General features: G+C 37.4%; 1 protein-coding gene across 7 annotated transcripts in view; it reads left to right on the forward strand.

The window, feature by feature from the left end:
• The window catches only part of KHDRBS2 (KH RNA binding domain containing, signal transduction associated 2), a 372,066-nt gene that overhangs the window by 180,817 nt on the left and 167,918 nt on the right, over window positions 1–23,331 (forward strand). For all 7 annotated transcript variants that reach the window (XR_010651118.2, XR_011738480.1, XR_011738481.1 and 4 more), the window contains exon 4: window positions 4,124–4,270. Coding sequence is in view for 1 of the 7 variants with exons in the window: in XM_065834300.2 (XP_065690372.1) it covers window positions 4,124–4,270 (147 nt within the window). In the remaining 6 variants the exon portion in view is untranslated. The remainder of the gene's footprint in view (window positions 1–4,123; window positions 4,271–23,331) is intronic.

Genomic DNA, 23,331 nt, shown 5'->3' on the forward strand with positions numbered 1-23,331 from the left:
ACAGCAGGTGTTTCAAAGTATCTGTTATCTTTTATGAGAGAGTGGGTTACAGAGCCATGCATCAGGTTAAGGACAGGTGGACTTCAGCACTGTGTGACAGACACACTGTGAAGCAGCAGATGAGCCTGAAGGAAGCCTGAAGCACAGAGTGTGAGGGGAGCAAGGTTTAGATATAGAGAATAGTACCATCAGTCTTGAGAGATGGAAGGAATTGGCATGCAGAAGGGGGTGTAAGAGGATCAGGATGAGGGGACTGTTGTTTCTGGAGCGTGGTGTGTGTGTTTCCTCTGCTGTGCTCAACCCACAGTGGAGTTAATCATCATAGGGTAAATAAGGGCCATGTTGTTAACCTGAGGATCAGTACTAAGAGTGATTGCCATCACTGAACCAAAAGCCCAGGGAATCTATTCCATTCATTTTGTAAATCAGAACTGATCAGGTCCCAGGTTTGTTGTTTTGTTTTGTTTTGTTTTCCTAAGATCCAATGCCTAAGACAACTGCATTTTACTTGTTTTCAGGGTGATTCTCTACAGTGAATCCATCAGGCTTTCAATGTAACATTGTCTTTCACTGCAATTCAGTTAATGTCTATCTGAATAGGCTTAAGCAGTTACAACTGTAGAATACAAAAAGCTCTGAGAATCTGACAAAAGTTATGGACAGCACCATGGGGAATAGCTGGACCTCACAGGTGGTCAAGGCAGAATTATATGAGAAACATCTGAAGTTCACAGGTATTAATAACTGGACTGGTTCATTAGAGACTTTTAGGGGTGCAGAGTCTTGCAAGACCGACAGCACCCAGATAACCTTATAAATAACACCATATAAGATAGATTTATTGTTATCTCCCTCATTTTGCCTTCATGTAACTGATGCTAGAAAGTCTCATAATCAGTCTCAGTCCTTACCAGTACTACATGGAGTGTTTATCCATTAGTGTTTTAGTTTGAATCAGAAGCAGAGTTTGGAGGACAGCCTCCTGATCATTCCCAATGACCGGGCCATTACTAACAGTGAGCAGATCTCAGGGAGCAGACTGGGCCTCTCCCCTACAAAACTAAACAAAAGCTGGGCTCCAGGAAGGCGCTCTGACTTCTAATGGGAAATGAGTTTGTGCAACCAGGCTACAACAATTACAAGGAAGTAAATCTCACTGAAGTGCTAGAGAAAGGGTAGTACTGTAATCCTAAATATAAGTAGTGTAGATGCTGGATCCACAGCTCTGGCCATTTCATTGTGCAGTTGGGCTGTGCTGCTGTATAATGAAGACTTAAAAGGGCTGGAACACCTCTCCTGTGAGGACAGTCTGAGACAGTTGGTGTTCAGCCTGGAGACGAGAAGGCTCTGGGGAGACAGTATTGCGGCCTTTCAGTACTTGAAAGGGGCCTATGAGAAAGATGGAAACAGACTTCTTTTGCAGGGCCTGTTGCAACAGGACAAGGGGTAATGGTTTTAAACTAAAGGAGGCAAGATTCAGGCTAGACATCAGGAATAATTTTTTTTACAATGAGGGTGGTGAAACACTGGCCCAGGTTGCCCAGAGAGGTGGTAGATGCCCCATCCCTGTTAACACCCAAGGCCAGGCTGGATGGGGCTCTGAGCAACCTGATCTAGTTGAAGATGTCCCTGCTCATTGCAAGAAGGTTGAACTAGATGACCTTTAAAGGTCCAACCCAGGCTATTCTACGATTCTACAATGGTGTTGTCCAACTTCATGTGCTCCCAGGAGAGCCTGTTCATCTGTACTGTGCTTGGAAAGCTGCATTACCTGCCACTAGGTGTAACCTTCCATTTTGGCAAGTGTTTCCTCAACAATGTTGTTTTGCTTGTTAAGTGCTTGATATCTGACATTACATTACATTAAATGTAAGGCTACATTCCGTCCTAAAATATTCAGTCATGTTCACTAGCTTCAGGAAGCAAAGCTTGGTGCAGTGCTCATGTGGTCTATGAATTCTCGCTCCTACATATTTTTCCTGAAGTGATTTAAATTTCTATCAGTGTACACACTTGCAATAAAAGAAGCATTTTTCTGACTTTTTACCCTGTTGTGGGAAGAGGTACTGTGTGAAAATTCAGTCTTTAACCCCATGCGTTTCACAAGAAAAAATATCATTAGATATCCTCAGAAAGAAATGTTGAGGATCTCACGGCCCTAGCCTGCTTTGTGTAACAGCTATAGAAATTACTGCTGAGTAGTGACAGAAAGGATGTGCTGAACCTGGGAGGAAGGTTATTAAATGATGTGTTTTCAGAATTCTTGAGTTTGTCGAGAAAATAAACGTTACCATTGTTACTATACAAGCACATACCTAATTTTCTGTAAGACAGGTCTGTGTTAAATCATGTTACTGCTGTCTTAGCTGTGCAAAACCCTCACCAAATTAATAAGCAAAACATTATGTTTTGCTTTTTCTACATTTGAAAATAAAGATCCAGTTTATATTTTTTACAAAGTTTGTTGTTAGTCTTCTCCTGACAGACAACTTTTGGGTCTTTCTGGTGTTTTCTCTAAGAATCATTAAAAAGCAATATGAAAGAAACTTTCAGTAATTGCTAGGATGTTTCTTCAAAACTATTAAAACTTAATTCTGGTGAAATATTTTATGTCAGCTTAATCCAGAAGCTGTAATGACATGTGGGTTTGGGATTTTGGGTTTGTTTGGCTGGTTGGTTTGTTGGTTTTTGTTTGTTTGTTGATTTCCCCCTGAAAAGTACTGTAACATCTCATGATAGACTGTTATATTATGTACTGGTTCTTATGGACATTTCAATGAGATTTCAGCAATAAGCTAAAATGCCAAAGATGTTTTAACTGTAAAGATAAAAATATTCTACCGTCTGTGCTGCTTAAGTTTTAGTTTTTAGTTGAAAACAATTGTATCAATTTTCAACTGTTTAAAATCAAATAATGGATCACATTTACTGAGTTATGTTTTTATCAGCATCTGCAAAACGTTGAGTTATCATGGAGTCTGATGTAGGGCTCTGGAGCCAAAGAATGTACCATTGTGTATTCTGTAAGAGATCAGAAAGTTCTTGGTGCTAAATCTTCTGCTCTAGATAAAAAGAACTGAATGTGTATTGTTTGAAGCACAGCATCATGCAAATACTTGGGTGCCAAGCAATGGTGTAAGTTAAGCAAGGCTAAAATAAGTGAATGCAGAATTAAATACGCTAACTAAATGAGAATTGTAATCTATTGTTACAATTTTTATGTCTTAACTCTCTTATGTTCATAAAGTATTGCTTTAGTATTTACTAAAAAAAAGATGTAACTTTTACCCAATTTTAGGCAGATTAGTTTACTGCTTTTTCTGTATGTTTTCAATCTATAAAATGTGGATATACATACATATTTTCTTCAAAATTATATTTCTCAAAATATTTTTGGAGACTGAGTTTCCAACTCATCATTCCTTCAGCATTACTTATTGCTATCTTGTGCAGTGATGACATACATTTTTCATTATGTTGTCATAGCCAATGCCATTAACATCATCACTATCTTATATCTTCGCTTTTTATGCAGTTAGCTACTATGAATGTGTGTTACAATTTACATTCACTGTCTCAAAGCCTTATATAAGAAAGTGGATTGATGTTTCAGAACATTAACTAACATAAAGTAGGATTATTTGGCTTATTTTATAGCCGGAAAACTGAGACCCAAAGATTGGAAAGATAAATCTAAAATATACAGCGTGCAGATATTCATTAAATAGCTTAAAGATTTTAATAAACAATAGCATTTGTTAAAGTGCTCCAAAATGGTTAAATGGATCTATATTTGATTTTTTGTGAATAGCTAAGATTCAGACTGATTAATACAGTTTTTCCATTATGAATTTAGTATTTCAGAACACGCTTCTAGAGCATTTAGCATTTTTTCCGTGTGCTGATTAAAATCTGTTGTAGATGATAATTATGCTGGTTTTATCATTCAGACACTCAAAATTGATTTTTAAATCTTTAAGTGGCTTGTACTAGACTTTTATTTCTCAAAGGGTTTAGAAGTCTGCTTATATTATGTCTTTTTGTCATGTTCTCTGTAAATGCTAAATAAATGCAAAATTAGTAGATTCCAAGTTCTAAAAAGAACCCCACCCTTTTTTCACAGGAGGAGGAACTAAGGAAAAGTGGAGAAGCCAAATACGCGCACTTGAGTGATGAGCTTCATGTATTAATTGAAGTGTTTGCTCCACCTGGGGAGGCGTATTCTCGGATGAGTCATGCCTTGGAAGAAATAAAAAAATTCCTTGTTCCTGTAAGTAACTTACAGCATTCTTCTGTGACTGGTTATGATTTTGCTGCACTGAATTTGTGCCTTCTTTAAGCACCTTTAGCTCAAGGAAACGACAAAAAAAAAGTTCTGCTGAACATTCATATTTCATTCTTTCATCTTGGGAAGATTCCAAATAGGCCATTAATTGTCACAGCTGATCCCCTGACGTACTTTCCAGATTTCATTTCTAGATTTTCCATTTGTCATTGTTTTTTGCTTTCCTTTCTTGTTTTTTGAAGAGAAAGGTGGATTACTTTTTTTTTTTTTTCTGGTTTCAGAAATTCATCATTAGTATGTGAGTACACTTTCAAGATTTTTGAATATTTATTCTATAAAAACGATTTTCTACGTAAGTAGGGATTTATCTAGATGTCTTGCTAATGAGTTTAATGAATTTCTTGTGGAACAAAGAGCATGAGCAAAACATTCCTCAGACATTTCTGCTCAGCCAGCCAGTCATGACTCACACCATAATTTAACAATCGTCAGTCAGCTAGGAGAGCACAGAAACATGCTAAAGCTGGGAACATTTGCAGTTTGATTTACATTAAATGTATCACTTTCTGATCATATTTACCTTTTTGTCTATTGATTTTCCATCAAACTCTTGGAAATTGATTTTCTTCATCTTTATACTATATTCCATGATATTTCCATACTTAAAATTTTACCTAGAATTTAAGCATATGCATACTAAATACAAAGTAAAGGTTGTTTTGTGTAGTAGTAGAATTACATTAATTACCATCTAAGGTCTACCTTGAGATGATTTAAAACTCTAAAAATGTTCAGGACTTGCCTTCCTTAAAAAAAATATTATGGGAGCTTGTTAATTGTTACAAGTAATACAAAGCCAAGATAAGAGATGTTCAGATGAGGCACATGTATATTTGCATAGCAGAACTTAAACATTTTATTTGTTTGGGTCTTCTTGGAAGGAAGGAAAATACATTACATGTACAATATTTAAGTGCAATATTTAAAATGCTCAAATTTTTTGGAACAACTAGACTTCTTTTTAAGAATACAAAGTGTGTAACTTTAAATTATTAAAAATAAACAGGTGGATATTTGTTTTCAGTAACAAAGCTCATTGGCACCAAATGAGTGCCCTTAAAGAAGCTACTTTTTAAACAAGTTGACAGTATCTTTCTGATTCTCCCTTTTCATCACCTATTATACTTCCAATTTGGGAACACAGATAACAAAATACTATTTTAAAGGCTGGGAAAGAACTGTGAGACAAGAAGGCATTTTTTTCTATGATTTCTGACTCCGTGCTGAATATACAATATGGGGAACAAATTAGGTCAGTGTCATAATGCTGGCAGCATAACGTGGAATGTCATTTTGGCTGCAAGTTAATGGTGAGGATCTGCCAAGCTGTAACACTGAATGAAAAATTATAATTAAGTTCTAGGTTCCCGAAAAATCAGGAGTGCTATAGCTAAAAATGGTAACAGGGCCAACTACAAAGGTTGCCAGTATCTTGTCCTTTGGATAACCCTGTTTACAGTTGTTCATGACTTGGCCAAACTTGGACATGTTTCTATAAAAGGTTCCTGTTCAAAGTTGGCTTTGTGTGTCCTGTCCACTCTGTGAACCCCTCTCCTGTGCCCTCTACATGTTCTGTCCAGCTTGAGAAAATCTGTTCTGGGTGAATAAGGGAGAGAGTGCACTGTGTGAAGAGAGCAGCCTTAAAATTTGTGGCATGATACTGTTGTAAATATTGAACATCTGCACAACTATATATTTTGTGTGACACATTATTTATTTATAAGGATTATATGTATTTTCCAGCACAAGTGTAATAGCTACACTGGATGGAATATTAATATAAAAACATGTTCTTTGTTACAAGACTTTGAACTTTGTTGGCAGCAGCAATAATCACTCCAAACAAGTAGCAAATGTACTTTATGACTTGTTTGTTAGTTTTATTCCTGTGCTTCGTTTCAGATTTACAACAATTTACAAAGCAATTATTAACTGGCTGGTTATGACATGTGTCAAGGGTTTTACACTCAAAAAGCTTACACTAGATAATTTCCTTTTTGTTCCGTATTTACAGCATCTCTTGAGTTTGTTTTATGATGTTTTGTTGTTTATAAGACCTAATTTATTGCAGCAGTGAATACTGGAGTTGTATGACAGGCATGAAAGCAGTAGAACCTAACAGTTTTATTTATACCAAATCAAGAATGTAATAAACTATTCAAATGAGTTTTCACATTGCTTATGAATTTTGTGAAGTTTAACTGAAATATTGCCCTCAGAAATCATACTGATTGTTTGTTTCAGTAAGATGGAAGGATGTTTTAATATTTTATGCATAAGTTGTAATGAGACTTAATTTTAAAATAAATGCGTAGAAAATGTAATAACAGACAATGAGAAAAATGTAGAATAGGACTGAGGAAAAAAAACCTGAACATTTATTAACCGAAGCAAAATTTTAATTAACAAATACTTTCGATTTAAATGTAGTTACTTAATTTTCACCTTTGACCTTGCCCAAGAATAGTGCCAAAATTATTACTAGTGAAGATTCGACCTCCCCCATTGGAGGTAGAATCCAACTCCTGTTCTTTACGCGGCTGTTCCAGGTGTTCACACGTTTCAAGTCCACAGGCGGCTCGACCTCAGGTGTTGTGTTGGGATCCCTCCAACAGGCCTTTCAGTGAGTGACTGAACCCTCAGCAGTTTGCCAGCTGACCAGAATGCTTCATTTACTGTCTGGTGCTTCCATTTGGGAAATGGTTTGAGGTCTGCATGGGAGCTGCCGTCAGGGCATTGCTAACCAGGGGGATAAGACGTACTTTTGCAGCTCACTTTGCTAGTTCTTTTGTGCGGTCTTATATGAAATTACTAACTAGAGTTTGTGCTCCATTTTCTTTTGATGTTTACTCTCATTATGAACATTCAAATATAATAGAAGTATGATGGGTCAAAAGACCCATGGTTAAGTAAATATGATTAATACCTCAGAGCTGTGAAACACAACTGCCTGCTCCACTTTTTTTTTTTTTCAGTCTAGTAAAGATAAAAAACAGAACGTCCTCCCACAAGTCTAGATTTAGGATAAAAATCAAATTTGGAGCTGATGTTAATATACTATAAGTTATCCAACATTACTTATGTACAAACAGCAGGGATGCTTAGGATGAGGACACCTGTTTTGCAGATCGGCCTCTGTGGCCAACACAGGATCAATGAAATCCATAGGTATCTGAGTGCCAAGTGTCTGTGACCCCGAACACCCAGGGACCTGGGTCTGGGTCTGGGTCTGGCACTGCCTCTGAATGGGATGCTGGGTCAGTGACCTGGAAGGGGAGCTGTTTAAAGTGGCCAGTGTTGGGGAGGTAGATAACTCAGAAGGTTTTCTATCTCTACTGACTTTAAAAGGTTCATAGCTAGTGAATGCTGTGAAACTTTCTTCACCATTAATGAGCAATGAAATGCTACATCATTCTTTTCAGATACAACTATATCATTCTGATTTGCCTCAAAATGTATAAATATATTTTCTGGACACACAATCATTTCCATACATTAAGGGTTTATACTGTCTTTAGGAGTTCTGTGCTTCCTAACACATGCAAAATCTTTTTCTGATAACCATTTTTGTCCCTGTAAGCAGAGGATTTTTATTTGACATGGCTAGCGTCCCTTGGGATGAGGAGGGAAGCAGATAGTGATAATTCATTTTATGTGTGAGTGCTCCGTAATAGAGAGCCATTATGTAGAGGGCAGGTTGCAGCTGCGGTGACACAACCACTTTAAAAAGATTGTTTACAACTGTGTGGTCAGATGATCAGAAATGGAACCAATTACCACATTGAGAGCTACTCTTGAAATTATTTGCATACATTTCCCCAGCCACTCGTATCTGCTTTAAATTGAGGCATACTGGCAACACTTAAAGGCTGGGGATAAACACATGGTCATTTAATGCAGTCTAGTTGATGGGTGTTTGCGTGCGATGATCTGACTGTATACCTCAGTATTTTCTCAAGGTGTTAATCAGATCAGATCCAATCCAATCAAATTCCTTTATTAGGAATTAGTGCGATGAGGCAGCAGGTGAATGAAGGTTTTTATGTTGTTGCTGTGATTTAAAGCTACAATGTCTCCCAGTCTTCCCTGAGGATGCCTAAATCTCTTACTTAATAGCTAACTTCAATCCTTTTATCTCACCTTGCTTTATACTGTTGATGAAATAATCTGCCTGCTAATAATTTAAGAAGAATAAGCGTTCTCACTGATCCACCTTCCAGCATCAGCTCTTCAGTCTTCTTAACAAAAGATGGAAAATTATTGAGGAAAAAGAGCTTTTCAGTGAAAAGTGAAGTTAATAATTTCATACTGGAATTTGCTCATAACAGAAGTTGGAATGAAAAAAAACGAGATTTGGGAGGAATTGTAAACAAACTTTGATAGCAGCTTGTTTCAGTGGGAACAATTAAATAATCTTAGAGTTTAAACCTTTTTCTTCACTGAAAGTATTGCCAGGCATTGCAACATGCTGCCCAGGGAAATGGTTGTGTCACCATCCCTGGATTTATTTAAAAGACGTGTAGACGGGGTGCTTAGGGACATGGTCTGGAAGTGGACTTGGCTGTGTTAGGTTAACTGTTGGACTCAATGATCTTAAAAGTCTTTTCCAACCAAAACAATACTGTGATTCTGTAAGGTCTTCCCTCTAGCCAATATTTCAAAATAAATTGTTGTACCTCAGACATATGTTTGCTGTATGTGTAGTAAGTCACATATACTATAGACCAAAGTTACTAATGATCTGTTATGCAATGTTGTGCTGGCTACATTGTAGTATATACAGCACATAGTAACAATTCTTTTGTCAAAAGAACGTTTTGACTTATAAAAAGTATATGTAGGTGTATGACATTTATTTTGCACATTTTTTATTAGTCATCTGAATTTCTTCTGTGCTACGGTATAAGATGAAATCTCTATGTACATATGATTTCACGCTTCATGGTTTTGTAATCTTACTTTTGTTTCTAAATAAGCTATGTTATTGGGGTTTTTTTCAGTCTCTTTCCATGACATCCCTTCCAATCCCTAACATTCTGTGATTCTGTGATATCTCAACAGGTGAAATATTTCCTTAACTATGACAGTGAGCAGAGGCACAGCTCCATTATTAAGAATAGATATCTTTTATACCTGTCAAAGTAAATAATTTATACTTGCACATTCTGCAAAGGTACTTGCAGTAATAAATAATTACTCAGTTTTTTAAAACTACAGTTATTTTAAAACTTTTATTAGAAAATTATTTGAGCAGCTTGTGCTGGGTTCTGTTTTTCCCAGTGTGCAACGTCTTGGACAATATCATGTTCAATTTTGATAATCAAGGAAAAAAAAATCACAGATTCTGTCAAGGCCTAAAATGTCATAGCACTTTACCTCTTCACAGCTTTTTTTCCTCAATGTTATTTATCAAATCAAATTATTAAAAATCTGTTCAACCACAAGTGCACTCAAAAGAGTTATCCTCACTTGTGGACCGTGGTTCTTGACTTTTTACAGACCGTGGAGAGGTTTTTAACCAGAGTTTTGGCCAATCAAGCAGCAGCACTTGCATAGTTTAAATCACTTGTTTTAAGATTAATGAAAATAACCCTAAAGCTGTCCCTCAAAGTGAAGGTTTGGGGGCAGAGATGTACATTAAAATGGCCTTTTTAACTTAAAATGTTGGATTTCTTAACTGACAGAATTTTTATTTACTTATTAATATACAATATAGACTACTGGTTCTTTCTGCTGTGAGGCTATAAAATGGGCAACGTAATTCCTCAAATGTCTTCAGATTTGTGTGATGATGGGTGTCTCCTGTTGCCATCCCAGACCAAAGAGTATCTTTTTCCTCGGCTTAGCTCCCAGCTGCTTCAAGGTGGTGTAGCTACTTCACAGCCTTGTGTTGATACTCCTTCTTTTGAGTCAATTAAGACCTTTTTTAGATATGCCAGAGACATATTTAGTTTGTGAAAGCAATCCCTTGGTGATCTGTGTCTGACACACAAAGGAATTGATAAAAAAGGCACAGGCTTATAGCCAGAGTCAGCCCTTTGTTTTGCTTTTCAGATTAACCAGGGACATTAACCTGATCAGGAATTTTACACTGATGATTAATTTGAGCATACTATTGAGAGATGGCTGTAGAGAGGTATTTACAGCTTGCTTGGTCAGCCTATATGCATCAGCAATTTTATAAGCTTGTCTTGCTGCTTCCTCTTGCCGAGGTGTAGGTTTTTCACCAGTGGCAGATAAGAAGCACGGATTTGCATGCAGGTGATTAAATTCACTCAGAGAAATTTGAATCCTACAGTATTGCTTCCAGTTTATTAACAGTAGATTTGTAATATGGAGCAAGAAGTTGGCTCTGGTTATTGAACATTAGACTGTACAAACCCCTTCACCTCACAGGGGCCACCAGATCCTCCTACATATCTGGCATTTAATTAAGAGCTGTGTGTGTGATTATGAATTTGACCAGTATCATCAATAAAGATTGGGTATTTGACCCAGTGAAGAGGCCGCAACTTCATGGTCTGAAAATAAAATTCCATGTGATTCTATGTAAGAATAGGCATGAAAAATGTGTCTAAAATAATTGTTTTTCATGCAAAAAATTACTTCATAATAATGAAAAAGGAAATAGATGTGCAAGATGTTATGTGTTTCCCCATCATGTATACTTGTCTCATTTTTTTCAGACATTGATATGAGGAAAGAAAAGGACAATATTTGGTTTATACACATAAGACTGGAGCTAAGAGTTATTTATTTTGGTTCTTTCAAGGAATTGTTTTGTGGCTTAACCAGGTTACTTTATCTCTGTTTTACTTATTTCAGTAAAACATCAATAAGATTTTGAGGTTTAATTCATTTGTGGAGGTACACTCAAATGAAAAAAAAAATCAAAAATCCTGCTTTGATTCAAATTGAAAAGCATACTGCAAATAATACCCAGGCAGCGTGTTGGGGTTTTGGTTTTGGTTGGGGATTTTGTTGTCTTTGTTTTTAAAAGAGGGGAGAGAGAGAAATTTTTGGTGGCATTTTCAAACTTTATTTTTTGTTGGTGTAGCAAAGGTCAGTGTAGCAAATTCTGAGGACACCAAGTTTTTCTCACTTAGGAAAGAACAAAAGAACTAGTACAGAGTAATCATTCTTCTGTTGTGTTCTTTCAGTTACCAGCAGTCAAAATTTGAATATTTTCAAGGCTGTATCCAGACTGTCTTGCCTTATAACCTGTGGTAGATTTGTGTTCTCTTGAGCTTGGTAAATGCTTTCTTGAACCTTAGTTAAGTTTTTTGCGTCAGGAAAACATCAGGTGGCAACAAGTTCGACAGTTTCATTATGCACCATGTGTAAAGACAACAACAAGAAAACAAAAGCCCTTGTTCTCTTTGTTTTAAAGCAGCTGCTTGATACTGCATGAGTGCCCTCATGTTCATGCTTGGTTAAAAGCAGTGGATGATCTTGCACCTTTCATCACTCACATTGCTCTGGATTTGTTTCTTTTCTATGCCACTAATCTTTTCATGTAGAGAAACTGAGGTACCTCTGATTAACCTTGTGACATCTGAAAATCGTTTCCACATCTTGCTGTGTCTTCCTTTGCTTACCCCTTTCTTTTTGTTTGTTTCTGTTGGGATGGGATGGCCAGGAGGGCACACTTCTGAAATGGTTCTTGTGATATTTTCTGGGTTAATGTCAGGGTTCTTCCTAGTACTGCCTACCGTTCTTCCATTTGCACGGATTTGATGTTTTCAGAATGCCATTTGTAAAAAGTCCAGGGCATCTTTCTTGAATTATAATAACTAATTCAGAGCTATTTACTTTCATTATTTTCATGTTTATCAATATGTAAGATTAATTATTTTCATGTGCATTATTTTGCATTTATCAACACTCAATTTTTTTCTTCCAGTTTATTTCTAGTAACAGAGTATAATGAAATCTTTCAGCAATTCTTTGCAATAAAAGAGCCCAGCTATTCTTAGTATTCTTTCTCCTATAACCAAAGAGAGAATTATTAATCAACGAGGTGCTCTCTCTTAACTTTTGACAACTTTTGATATGGCTGGTGAGAGTTTTCATCTCCATCCATGGAGACCTTTAAAAATGTATGTCTCATTTGCACTATGCCATGCCATATGGCATAAACCTGATCAGAAATTTTTTGTATGAAGGATAAAGGTACATTTGTCCACAGAATGGACTTCTACAAGACCAGTGACAACAGCCTGAAAACATTGAGTATGAGCAAATATGAGATGATTTCAGTAAGTAAAGGATATATATTTGTACATATTCCTGATGTTTTAAAAAGTTTCAAGTGTCCTAACGGCAAGGAATAATATGACAAATCTTCATAGGCATGAGAGCTTTTTCAAAGAAAAAAATAAGTTCAAAGATCGAGTTGAAGAGATTGTTGGTTGACTGTGAAAACAACTTTCTACAGAAAAAAATTGTATCTTCAGTATAATGTATTTCTGGTTCAGCCTCAGTGATAAAATGATCGCAAGAACTTATAAACAATCACTGTATAAAAATTGGGAAGAGATGCAGAAAACAGATTGATAGCAATTAAATTTATGAAATAAAAAATTCATATTTAATTGAATAGTTGTTAAGGAAATACGTGCCCGGCAATGCAATGATAATACAAATGAGCTCAAGGAACATTATAAATAAAAGGAATCCTAAAAAATATATACACTTCAATCCCTGGAGATGGTAACTTTATCAATAACATTAATGATCCAGTAAAATGTTTTCATAAATATCACTTGTGTAGCTGTAAAAAATATGGTATAATTTAGTTGTATCTTACCAAAATGGTGTGGTATTTTGCAGTTAGTAGTACAATCGTGTAAATTTTAAGAAAACCTGCTTAGAAAAAAGCCAGAAATCCGGAGAAGGGACCACAGTGTGCTGTCCTGAGAGAGTTCTGTGAGCAGCAGAGCTAATGAAGGCTGATTCAGAATGACTTTGTATCTCATGTTTGGATTTTGGGGGATCAAGTAGGAGGTGTGTCCTCTGTCTGAAACTTTTACATATTCCAGCTATTGACAACCTCATTCATTTTTGGGTTATTTTGATTGACATGTGAGGGCACTGACAGTGTCTTCCTCACTCTTCTGGATGAACATGAAACTGGGAAGGACTGACTGGTTTAGGACTACGGGACATCCGTCAGATACAGATGGACTTGACCAGTGAGTCGAAAGTTAATTGTGTTGGAATGACCAGTGGTGGAATAGAAATGTGGCCAGTGAAAGAAAATCTTGTGGTAGAAGCATGACTATGTGGTGATGGTGTGGTGGCCAGCCTGACACCAGCCCTTCACTCAAGAGTTAGGAAAGATTGCAACTTATTTTTTTTAAAAATGAGCACAGAATATAACCACTGCTTTAATGTTTTTATGGCTTGACAAAAATTTTTTTTTCAACAAATTTAATTTCATGTTCAATGCAAAAATTTGATAAAATTGTGTTAGTGACAACTGATATTCCTGTAAAAATCTATCATTTCTGTGATGTGACAGGGCTCGGAACGTCTTAATGAGAAAGTTTCCCTAAATAGGTGTGTCTGTAGCAATTTTCTTAAGGAGTTGGTATGAGAAACTTCTTTCTCTGTCAAACCTGGTTGGTGAATCAAATTTTGAAGAGTAAGATCTGCATCTTGATATTAGGTTATTTCATTTTAGCAGGTTTCTCTCTCAACACAGCAGTTTCCTTTGCGTGAGACTTGCAGAGGGGCATAGGATGCATCTTACATCCTGCCTCCCTGCTAGATTTAGGCACTTTACATGGGATACATGAAGATGAGAGACATGCCTCCAGGTAAAGAAATGTGATACTAGAACAGGGTTTTAACATCAGAGGAATCATTCTCTGGAGCTGCCCATAGTCCATTGACTACAAAGGGGAACTGCTGGTGACTTAGATTGAAACAAAATAAGACTCTCATAGGTACATAAGGAATTGTCAGTGGGACGACTGGCAAAGGGTGATTTTTTTCTGAGCAGTGAGGACTTCAAAAAGTCATGAAGAACTTTGCAGAGAAAAAAAAAATAGATCACTAGATCACTTTTGGAGTGATAGCTGTTCATTTTTTTTTGTTATTTGCTTTACATCATTGTTACTTTCGAGGAAGTGAATAAATAATGGTTTCTTCTAAAGACACTATTTCTGAGATGTTTTTATTTACAAGTCCCTAGCCTGTAGGATTTCCTTAGGTGCCAAACACGCATGGCACAACAGTTACAACAGAAGCAAAAAGCAGTCAAGAGGTGTAAAATAGCAGTAGTTACAGCAGATTAAGGAAACCAGAGCTATTATCTCAGAGGGGCTAAGAAAATCCTCTCAGTGTCAAAGAAGGCAATTACATATGTAACAGAGTTACACAGTAGGCAGGTGTAATTGCTGCCCAGTCATTGTCCTTAAACTGATTGGTTGAAAATCAGTGAAAGGAACCAGTGGTAAATGAAACAAAGATTTTGCTCTGATTTTGACTGAGATTTCTTTTCTGCCTATAAACACATCAGAAAGAGAGATTGTGCCTTGGGATTTGGCTGCTGTACACTTCTCTGTGTATCTTGCTTTAAAAAGCACTTAATAGATTTACATCAGTATGTAAAACACGCTGCATCCAGGGCAGGAGCTTGCTTACCAAACTGAAAGCAGGTGCAGTTAAAAACAGAGGTGATATTTTATAAAGCTGTGAAAAATGTGTGTGTAATGGGAATCCTGACAGTCTGTTTTACTACAACATCTTCAATGTGGTACAGTGATTAGTGTCATAAAATGGTATGAGTCCCAGATATGTTATTGCATACCTGAACGAGAGTGTGGTTTTGCCATCTCCATCTGTCTCCCAAATAGCCTGAATATGTTGCAGTATGTTTAAAGAGATCTCTGCTTTAATTTGATTAATCATCCTTCACTTAGAGCTCAATGTTTTACGTGGTCAGAAATAATATTTTCTGCTGGAATGCAAAATACCATTTTGTTTTGTAGTGCAATCATGTATTGCAATATCACTTAAAAAATAATTTTGCCTGTGTCACATTTCAGACCAAACAGCTATCTGAGTCATGTCCTTATTATTAAAATGGCAAACAGGCAAAATCTGAAAGTATTTCATTTTCTGCCAAATCCTAGCCTGATTTTATGTAAATTATAGGGGCCATAGTTGAAGGCTCTTTATACAGTATATCAACTAAATCTTGACTTGTACTTCAGCCCTGTTATCAGTTCTGAGCTAGAAGTTATTTTATTTAATTTAATGCTGTGGGAACAGAGAATCTACATTGAGTTTTTCTATATTGTTATGTATTATTATAGTGTATGTATTGTGTTCTGTGTAATTATATATATTGCTATACTTATTAGAAAGTATAGTACTATAATGTAGTGTAGTCTATCATTATATAATGTTAGGCTGTTAGATAAGCTGGGTAGATGAGGGGAAAGCAGTGGATGTTGTCTGGTTTGACTTCAGCAAGGTGTTTGACACTGTCTCCCACAACATGATTATAGGTAAGCTTAGGAAGTGTTCGTTGGATAAATGGACAGTGAAATGGATCATGAACTGGCTGGATGGCAGAGCTCAGAGGGTTGCGATCAATGGTGCAGAGTCTGGTTGGAGGCCTTAACTGAGCAGAGAAGAACCTAATGAAGGTCAACAAGGGCAAATGTAGGGACCTATACCTGGGGAGGAATAACCCCAGGCACCAGTACAGGTTAGGGGCAGACCTGCTGGAAAGTAGCTCTGCAGAGAAGGACTTGGGAGTTCTGGTCAACAACAGGTTGACCATGAGCCAGCAATGTGACTTTGTGGTCAAGAAGGCCAATGGGGCATATTAGGAGGAGTGTGACCAGCAGGTCGAGGTATGTTATCCTTCCCCTCTACTCTGCCCTGGTGAGGCTGCATCTGCAGTACTGCATCCAGTTCTGGGCTTCACAGTTTAAGAAGGACAAGGAATTACTGGAGGGAGTCCAGCAAGGGCTACGAAGATGATTAGGGGCCTAGAGCACCTTTCTTATGAGGAGAGACTGAGAGAGCTGGTTCTGTTCAGCCTGGAGAAGAGAAAGCTGAGAGGGGATCTCATTAATGGTTATAAATATCTCAAGGGTGGATGTCAAGAGGATGGGACCAGACTCCTTTCAGTGTTGTCCAACGATAAGATGAGGGGCAAGAGGCACAGGATGAAGCACAGGAGGTTCCATCTGAACGTGAGGAGAAACTTCTTTACTTTGAGGGTGACAGAACACTGGAACAAGCTGCCCAGAGAGGCAGGAATGTCTCTTTCTTCAAAGACATTCAGAACCCACCTGGACACATTTCTGTGCAATCTGCTCTGGGTGAACCTGCTTTAGCAGGTGGATTGGACTAGATGATTTCCAGAGGTCACTTCCAACCCCAGCCATTCTGTGATTCTGTGATTTCGTCCGGCGACCCTTGCACCAAAATCCCCAGATTTAGTGACACATCCTGCTATTAGGTCTTCTGGCTGCTCTGCACTACAAGTGCTCCGATATGCCTGGCATCCACAGCAGGTGAGGAAAACAACCTGAATGAGCAACTGAGGACATTTATTTATGGAAAAATGAATCTTTCCAGCCACTGTGATCAGAGATTGAGAGTTATTAAGGAAGGGAGAATCCGTTTTTGGTACTAAACCTGACAGTTTTCCTTCTGTGTACAGGAGTGAAGCATTATGTGATGTACCTGAGAGGTTTCTCTCTGCTGGCAGAAACTGACTGGTGTCCTGTTTCTAAGGGTGGCAGGTTTCTTGTGGCTCACAACTATTTCTAGGCAAAACAGTTATAAGGATAGCGAAAGAATGCACCTGCCTAGTATCATGTTGGCATCAGAAGAGCTTCTTGACTCTTCTAAACCACTTACACACATCATCTTTAGGCATGGCTTGAGCATGATGGAAATAATCTGGGCAGCTCTGTGTCCCCAGAACTGCAAAGAGAAAATCAGGGAGAATGTATAGATACACCGATTTTGAAACCTGGAAGTATGACTATTCCCTTGAAGCTCCAGCTCACACAGGGCAGTAAAATTTCTCCTAAAAACTGTACTAAGTACATGTTTTAGAAAGATATCAAATCTCACTTCAAGCGCTCAGACAATCTGGAGTTCATCATCTTCCTGCTAAGCTTTAATTACCCTTCCTGGTAGGAAACTGTGTCTGTTCTCAAGGTTGGTGCTTCTTTTGCCCCGAATCAGCTTTTGGTCAGTAGTTCTGTGCCTTTGCCATATTAAAAGCACCTTCTCCTCTTTCCAGGTATTGGTTATCCCCTTGGGTCTCCGGAGAGAGAGAGAGAGTGTCAAACAAATCAGATGTTTCCTCAAACTAGTTTTTCAGTAAACAGAATATTGTTGTTAAGCCTCATTTCATAAGGATTTGTTTGTTTGTTTGTTTTCTATTGACTGCTCTCTCATGTCAGCTCCTGAATCCTGACCCGCAGTCAGAAGAGCCATGTAGATTTGTGACAGTAGTTCAGCCTTTATATATATAATTGTCCAAATAGTAAGAATATTTACTCGTATTGAGCCAAGAAGTGATTTCTGAGGACACTGCTTTGCATTTTGATTTCTTTCAATAATAATTAAAAAATAACTGTATCACAATAACAGTCTGCGAATTATTCAGTGTAAACCCTGCTAATTCCATCTCAGTTTTAAATCAAGGCATTAACTGATAAAAAGTTCATCTGAGGTGCTTGATCTGGCAATGATTGCATACAGTGGAAACAGTCTCATGTCCTATTAGAGAGGTAAAACTTTCTATCCACGCCAGGTGGGATAAATAAAACCTCAATTTCCATTGCAAATACAGAACCAAAACATGAGTTAAATGTCTCAGTGTTTTCTGAAACAGTCTTTACAACTTCGTCTAGAAGCATAACTCTGTTAGACCTACTTTTCGGAGCAGGGTGGAGGAAAATTGAAGGGAGTAATCATCTGTTTTCAAATGGCCTGAATCGTACTGATCACTCTCATTTCACTGATATATTTTGCTTCAATTATCAGTCACCTGCACTGAAAAAATACTTGTCCATCATTCTTACTATGATTTTTACTTTGTTTTGGTTCTGAAATAGCCATTTTAGCAAAATAGCTTATTGCCCAGTGCTGCCTTTTTAATATCTGTGGCATTTGAGATATGTGAGCAGCCTGCAGGATGCTGTTCCACAGCACCCAGCTTTCAATAACATCTGGCTGCAGACTCACATTCCCAGATAGGTATGCCAAGAACAACCCAAGTTTGAAAAAGCTGACCCTTTTAAAATGTTGAATGTATTTCTGATACAAAAGTTACAAAAAACATAGCAAGATCAGTTTGTACCTGGGCATCAAGTAATTTTCAAGTTGAACCTGTACTGTCAGGATAGTTTTACTACTGACTTGACCTACACTGAACTTTCTTTAAGCAATTACAACCTCGCCCATTTCAGCAACATTATATGGACTGTTTCAAAACAGTAGACCCGACTGCAGAGATGTAGTGCTTTCAAATTGGGTCCATCTTTTTGAAACACCCTGTAGTTTTGTTTCGGTGTCAGGTTATGATACCTAGCAGATATCTGCAAGATGAAGTCAAGTCCCATTATACATTTTTTTTCTTCCTATGTAGTAAGAGCAGAGGTTTAAGGAACATTGTGTTTCCTTGCACAGGTGAGATGGTCTGTAACATGTGCACACCTATACTCTGTCCTTTGCCTGAAGAAAGCTCTAACTTCTATTGTTTGAGGGCCTGAATCTTCTCTTATGAACATTGTCCTTGAAGTAAAGAACCATCTTCCTGTCTCCTCCTTTCCCACCAGATAGCACCTAAAAAGGAGATCTTTTCTGCACTTTGTTTTCAGTACCACTACATACTGTACTACATCCCACCACTGAGCTTCTCATTGAGATCCTCTAATCTGGTGTTTGTCCCATCTCTCCCATCTGGAGATGGGACCCCATTTAAAGCATAAAAGAATAGAGAAAATAAAAATAATGGACTGAGAAAGTGAAAGGAAAATCAAAGGGAATTAAAAAAAATAAATTAATAATAATTCAAAAAGATTAATAGCAGTAGAAATATACTACCTTGTGGTTACAGCATTGTTGAAAAATTTAGATGCCTTAAATTTTGTTCAAATTTTCAGGGAAAGTAGCTTTTAAATCAGCTGTAGCATGAATATTTGTAATTAATTTAGTTATGAAAAATGAATTCCAAAATCCATGAGAAAACAAGACTTGTTTATATTGTTTATTTTTATGTTTTTCATTTAAGTGTGATGTAAGCATTTCATAGGAGGGCATATGGAACAACTGGTAAACTACACATAAAAATTACACATTGTCATTAATACGTTAAATATTGCATGTCCTTTATTTCAAAGAGAAATTATGATCAATTATTACAGCGTGCTCATGCTTTTGATGGAATATTAATAGCTTTAATTTCATTGAGATTGACAGACCAGCTAGGGTCCAATTTCCCATTTGAATTTTTGCTCATTGCTATCAAAAAGCTATTTAAAATGTCATAATACCTGCAAGCTGTTGTGAGAAGGCCAGCATGACGTCACCTTTTCTTGCATGTTGGTTGAGAAATGACTGGCTCTAACTGTAAAATTTACAAATAAATAATAATAAAAAAATAAAAAATAAAACAAAATTTAAAAAAAAATAAAAACCACATACATCACAAACGCAAAACTGAGTGAGTTCAGGGGTACGGGGGGAAGGTTAGAACAGCAGGGGTGGTGAAAAATCAGGAATAAGCACAGCTGGCAGGAAAGATCAAACGCACAATAGAAAATATCAGATGATTCAGAGAAAAAGGCACTAAATGGCATTTTCTAATTTCTTTCCATAGACATCAATATTAAATGGATCAGATCAGTTTTACTCTAAAGAAAATTCTGTAGTGAAGTCACAAGTGCTTTATCAGCAATATGATGGGAGTTTCGTCATGTAACAAGGGTTTCAGAGGTACCAAAGTTAGTCATGTACACAAATACTTCATAGTTTGTGGCAGCTGGGAAATAAATCTGAATTTTATTCAGCACAATGCTTGTACCTATTTTTTTATTAACAAATTGTCTCATAATCATCCAAAACCTAACATTTATTGGTCTTGCGGTTAATATTTTGAACAGAAGACTTGGGTAAGGCTCTGCTGAAAATATTTATTTCCTGAAGAATGGTGTTAGCCTTGTGGACACACATCGATACACAGAGCTGCACACACTCACACACACAAATGCATTGGCTACTACAAAACAGAAGGTCACACGAGCGGGACTGGGCTCTTCCCACTAATTTATGCTTCAGGACAAAAGTGTGGAGAGGCTGCAACTCGATCATTACAAATGCATTAATTCTTTTCAGTTAACTCATCATCAACTATCCACTCCAGAATACTATTGATAATCTGGGCATACATACATAAGATCAACTACATACAGTTATGCACTTAAATATCAGCTCTCTAATTATCTCAGCAGGATAATGGCAGAAAAAATCATTTAAAAAATCATCACCAAGTTCATGGCCAAAATTTGCCCCCGGAAACAATAATGGTGGATCTGATATGTGAGCAGTTGTATGAGGATGGTAGAAAATAACATGCAAGAATTTAGGCAGATTTAGCCATTGAGAAAGACTAGATCATTTCTTCTAGAGTGATGGAAATTCGGCAGGTTGGAAGGCAGAATGGGGGGCTCTCAGAGCTATTCTGTTTGAGTGCCCAACTATAGCCACCATCCTGCAGGAAAGACTGAAATTTAAGCTGTTCCCCTTCTGTCCTGTCCAAAGTAGGCTGTAACATGGCACAAAGGGCACGGTGCTACAGGCGGAATTCCTAGCTTAGAGCCCCTGTTCCCAGGGCTATTCTTGAGTTTTTTCTGATGATGCTTAAGTAGCTCTGTATACAATCCTCTTAATGAGGAGCAGAGCCTGTGGCTTTCTTCTCACAGTGATGCACTTTTGTGATTTGGAGATCTATGACTTTGATGATCCAAAACAAAAGGTCTTACTATGCAAGCTGATGGTTTTATAATGACATTTGTCTTATGCTAAGATATATTTGTTTAATTCTAGCCACCGAAAGAGTAAATAAGAATCTCAAAACCCTAATGCTAATGAAATCTTCATGCTTCTGGGATGTCACAGGATTACAAGATTTTCAGAGGCTTTGTTGTGAAGGACAGGGAGTAGCCAATGGGTGGTCAGTTGTCTAGGGTATTTGTTTGCAAAACTTTGTTCAATATTTGGGAACAAGGTAGAGCATTCTCTGATCATTACTTGGTCTAAGTTGAACTCAAGGAGCAGGAACGTCAGACAAAGGTTATTGGACATGAAATATTTGTTTACTAAGTCATGTGTTTGCAGTTCTGAATGGTAAAGGCCATACAATGGAATGAGGAGTAGCTCAGAAGTTCCACCCCAGGTAGAAGGTGGGTGTTGGCAAGAGAAGCCTAATGACCTCTACTTGGGTCTTTTCAGGACATCTGCAAAGAAGCAACTCTTGCCATGACTCACCATTGCAGAATTGCTTGAAAGACTCCTCTAGGCAGCTGCAGGCTGGGGAGACTATGAATTGAAAATTTAAAGCAAAGGTGGAGAAATAATGCTTTCAATGTCAAAGGAGAGTGTTGGAATGAGCTTCCCCTTCAATAGCTGGATAAAAGGCATGGCAGGATGTGCTCCTGCTTGCCAGAAGAAAGGAAAGGAGAACACAGCAGGACAGACTTGCTAGAGATTCCTGGTTCAAAATGGGTCTGCAACAATTTAGCTAGCATGATTCAGGAATGCTTAGGTAGATAATCAAGGAAATTACAGTGAGTATTTTTCAGCAGAAACAGCCCTTAGTAATGCTGCCATTTAGCTGATTTTGGAGAATGAGAGTTAGCGTGGCTTTCTTTATCAGTCTGCTGGAACTGCTTGAGATGAGGCTCCCTCTCCTCAAGGGCGGTTTGAGTGAGGGGTCTTTTCAGAAGTTCACTGTTGTGTTTTCATATATGTTTATTTTTATCTACGTCTTCCATGGGGGTCTTTTGCTTTTTTGAAGAAAAAGAAAGGATTTGAAAGGCTTCTCAAACTAGGGTCTCACTGCATTTTTGGAACACAATTCTGACTTCTTTAGTTGATCCTGGGGAAAATAGTAAGAAAAGTATGCAATTCCAAGTAGTGTAATGCAGTTTAAAGCTACTTGGTGATACATGTAGTTTGTGGGAAATAATTGAAGCTGGACAAGAAGGATAATAACTAAATTAGATTTTTGACCTAGGATCATATCAAAGATTTTTTTTTCTTGTAGTTGGTCAGTATGGGGTTACACTGAGTGCAAATTCCTCGGGTAACAGTGTTAACAGGGTGAGACAAGAAATACAAGACTTGCTTTATTTTGTGTTGGATTTTGACCATGGGCTGTCTATAGCAGGAAAGGATTTCCAGGTTTATATGTATGAATAAGGGATAAAAGTGATTACATTGTGTCCGTGGACAGATGTCATAGCACTGATAAACAGCCCAGAAGTAAGAGAGCTATTACAATATTGTTTTTTGTGCTTTGAAGAGCACTCATGCTCAGAGAAACAGTCAACATTACAAAGAACAGATCTGCAGATGGAGACAAGATCCCCTCCAAGGCTTTAGATATTTTAGGGCTGAGAAATTTTAGTGGAGAGTAACTAGCTGAATTGAAATCAGAGAAGCAATTTATTTGCTTCAAAGTTAAGCCAGAAAAGATGGAGGCTGATATTACCATGAAGCATTCATTTTAATGAAGAGCACTCTTTTTGTCTCATTACTTTAATAGGGTTTTCTTAGGTATATTCTCCTTTTGTAAAATTGCTAGTTAAATTTACAGATTGTCAGGCCATAAATATAAATTAGTAAATAACTGAGCAGTCGTTTTTCCAGTTAAAAAGCATGATTTGGAGATTATATCCTCAGGAGGTTTCTGAGAGTGCTGCTAATGACATTTGTTTTCA

The sequence above is a fragment of the Patagioenas fasciata genome, chromosome 3 (genome assembly GCF_037038585.1).
Source record: "Patagioenas fasciata isolate bPatFas1 chromosome 3, bPatFas1.hap1, whole genome shotgun sequence".
NCBI lineage: Eukaryota > Metazoa > Chordata > Aves > Columbiformes > Columbidae > Patagioenas > Patagioenas fasciata.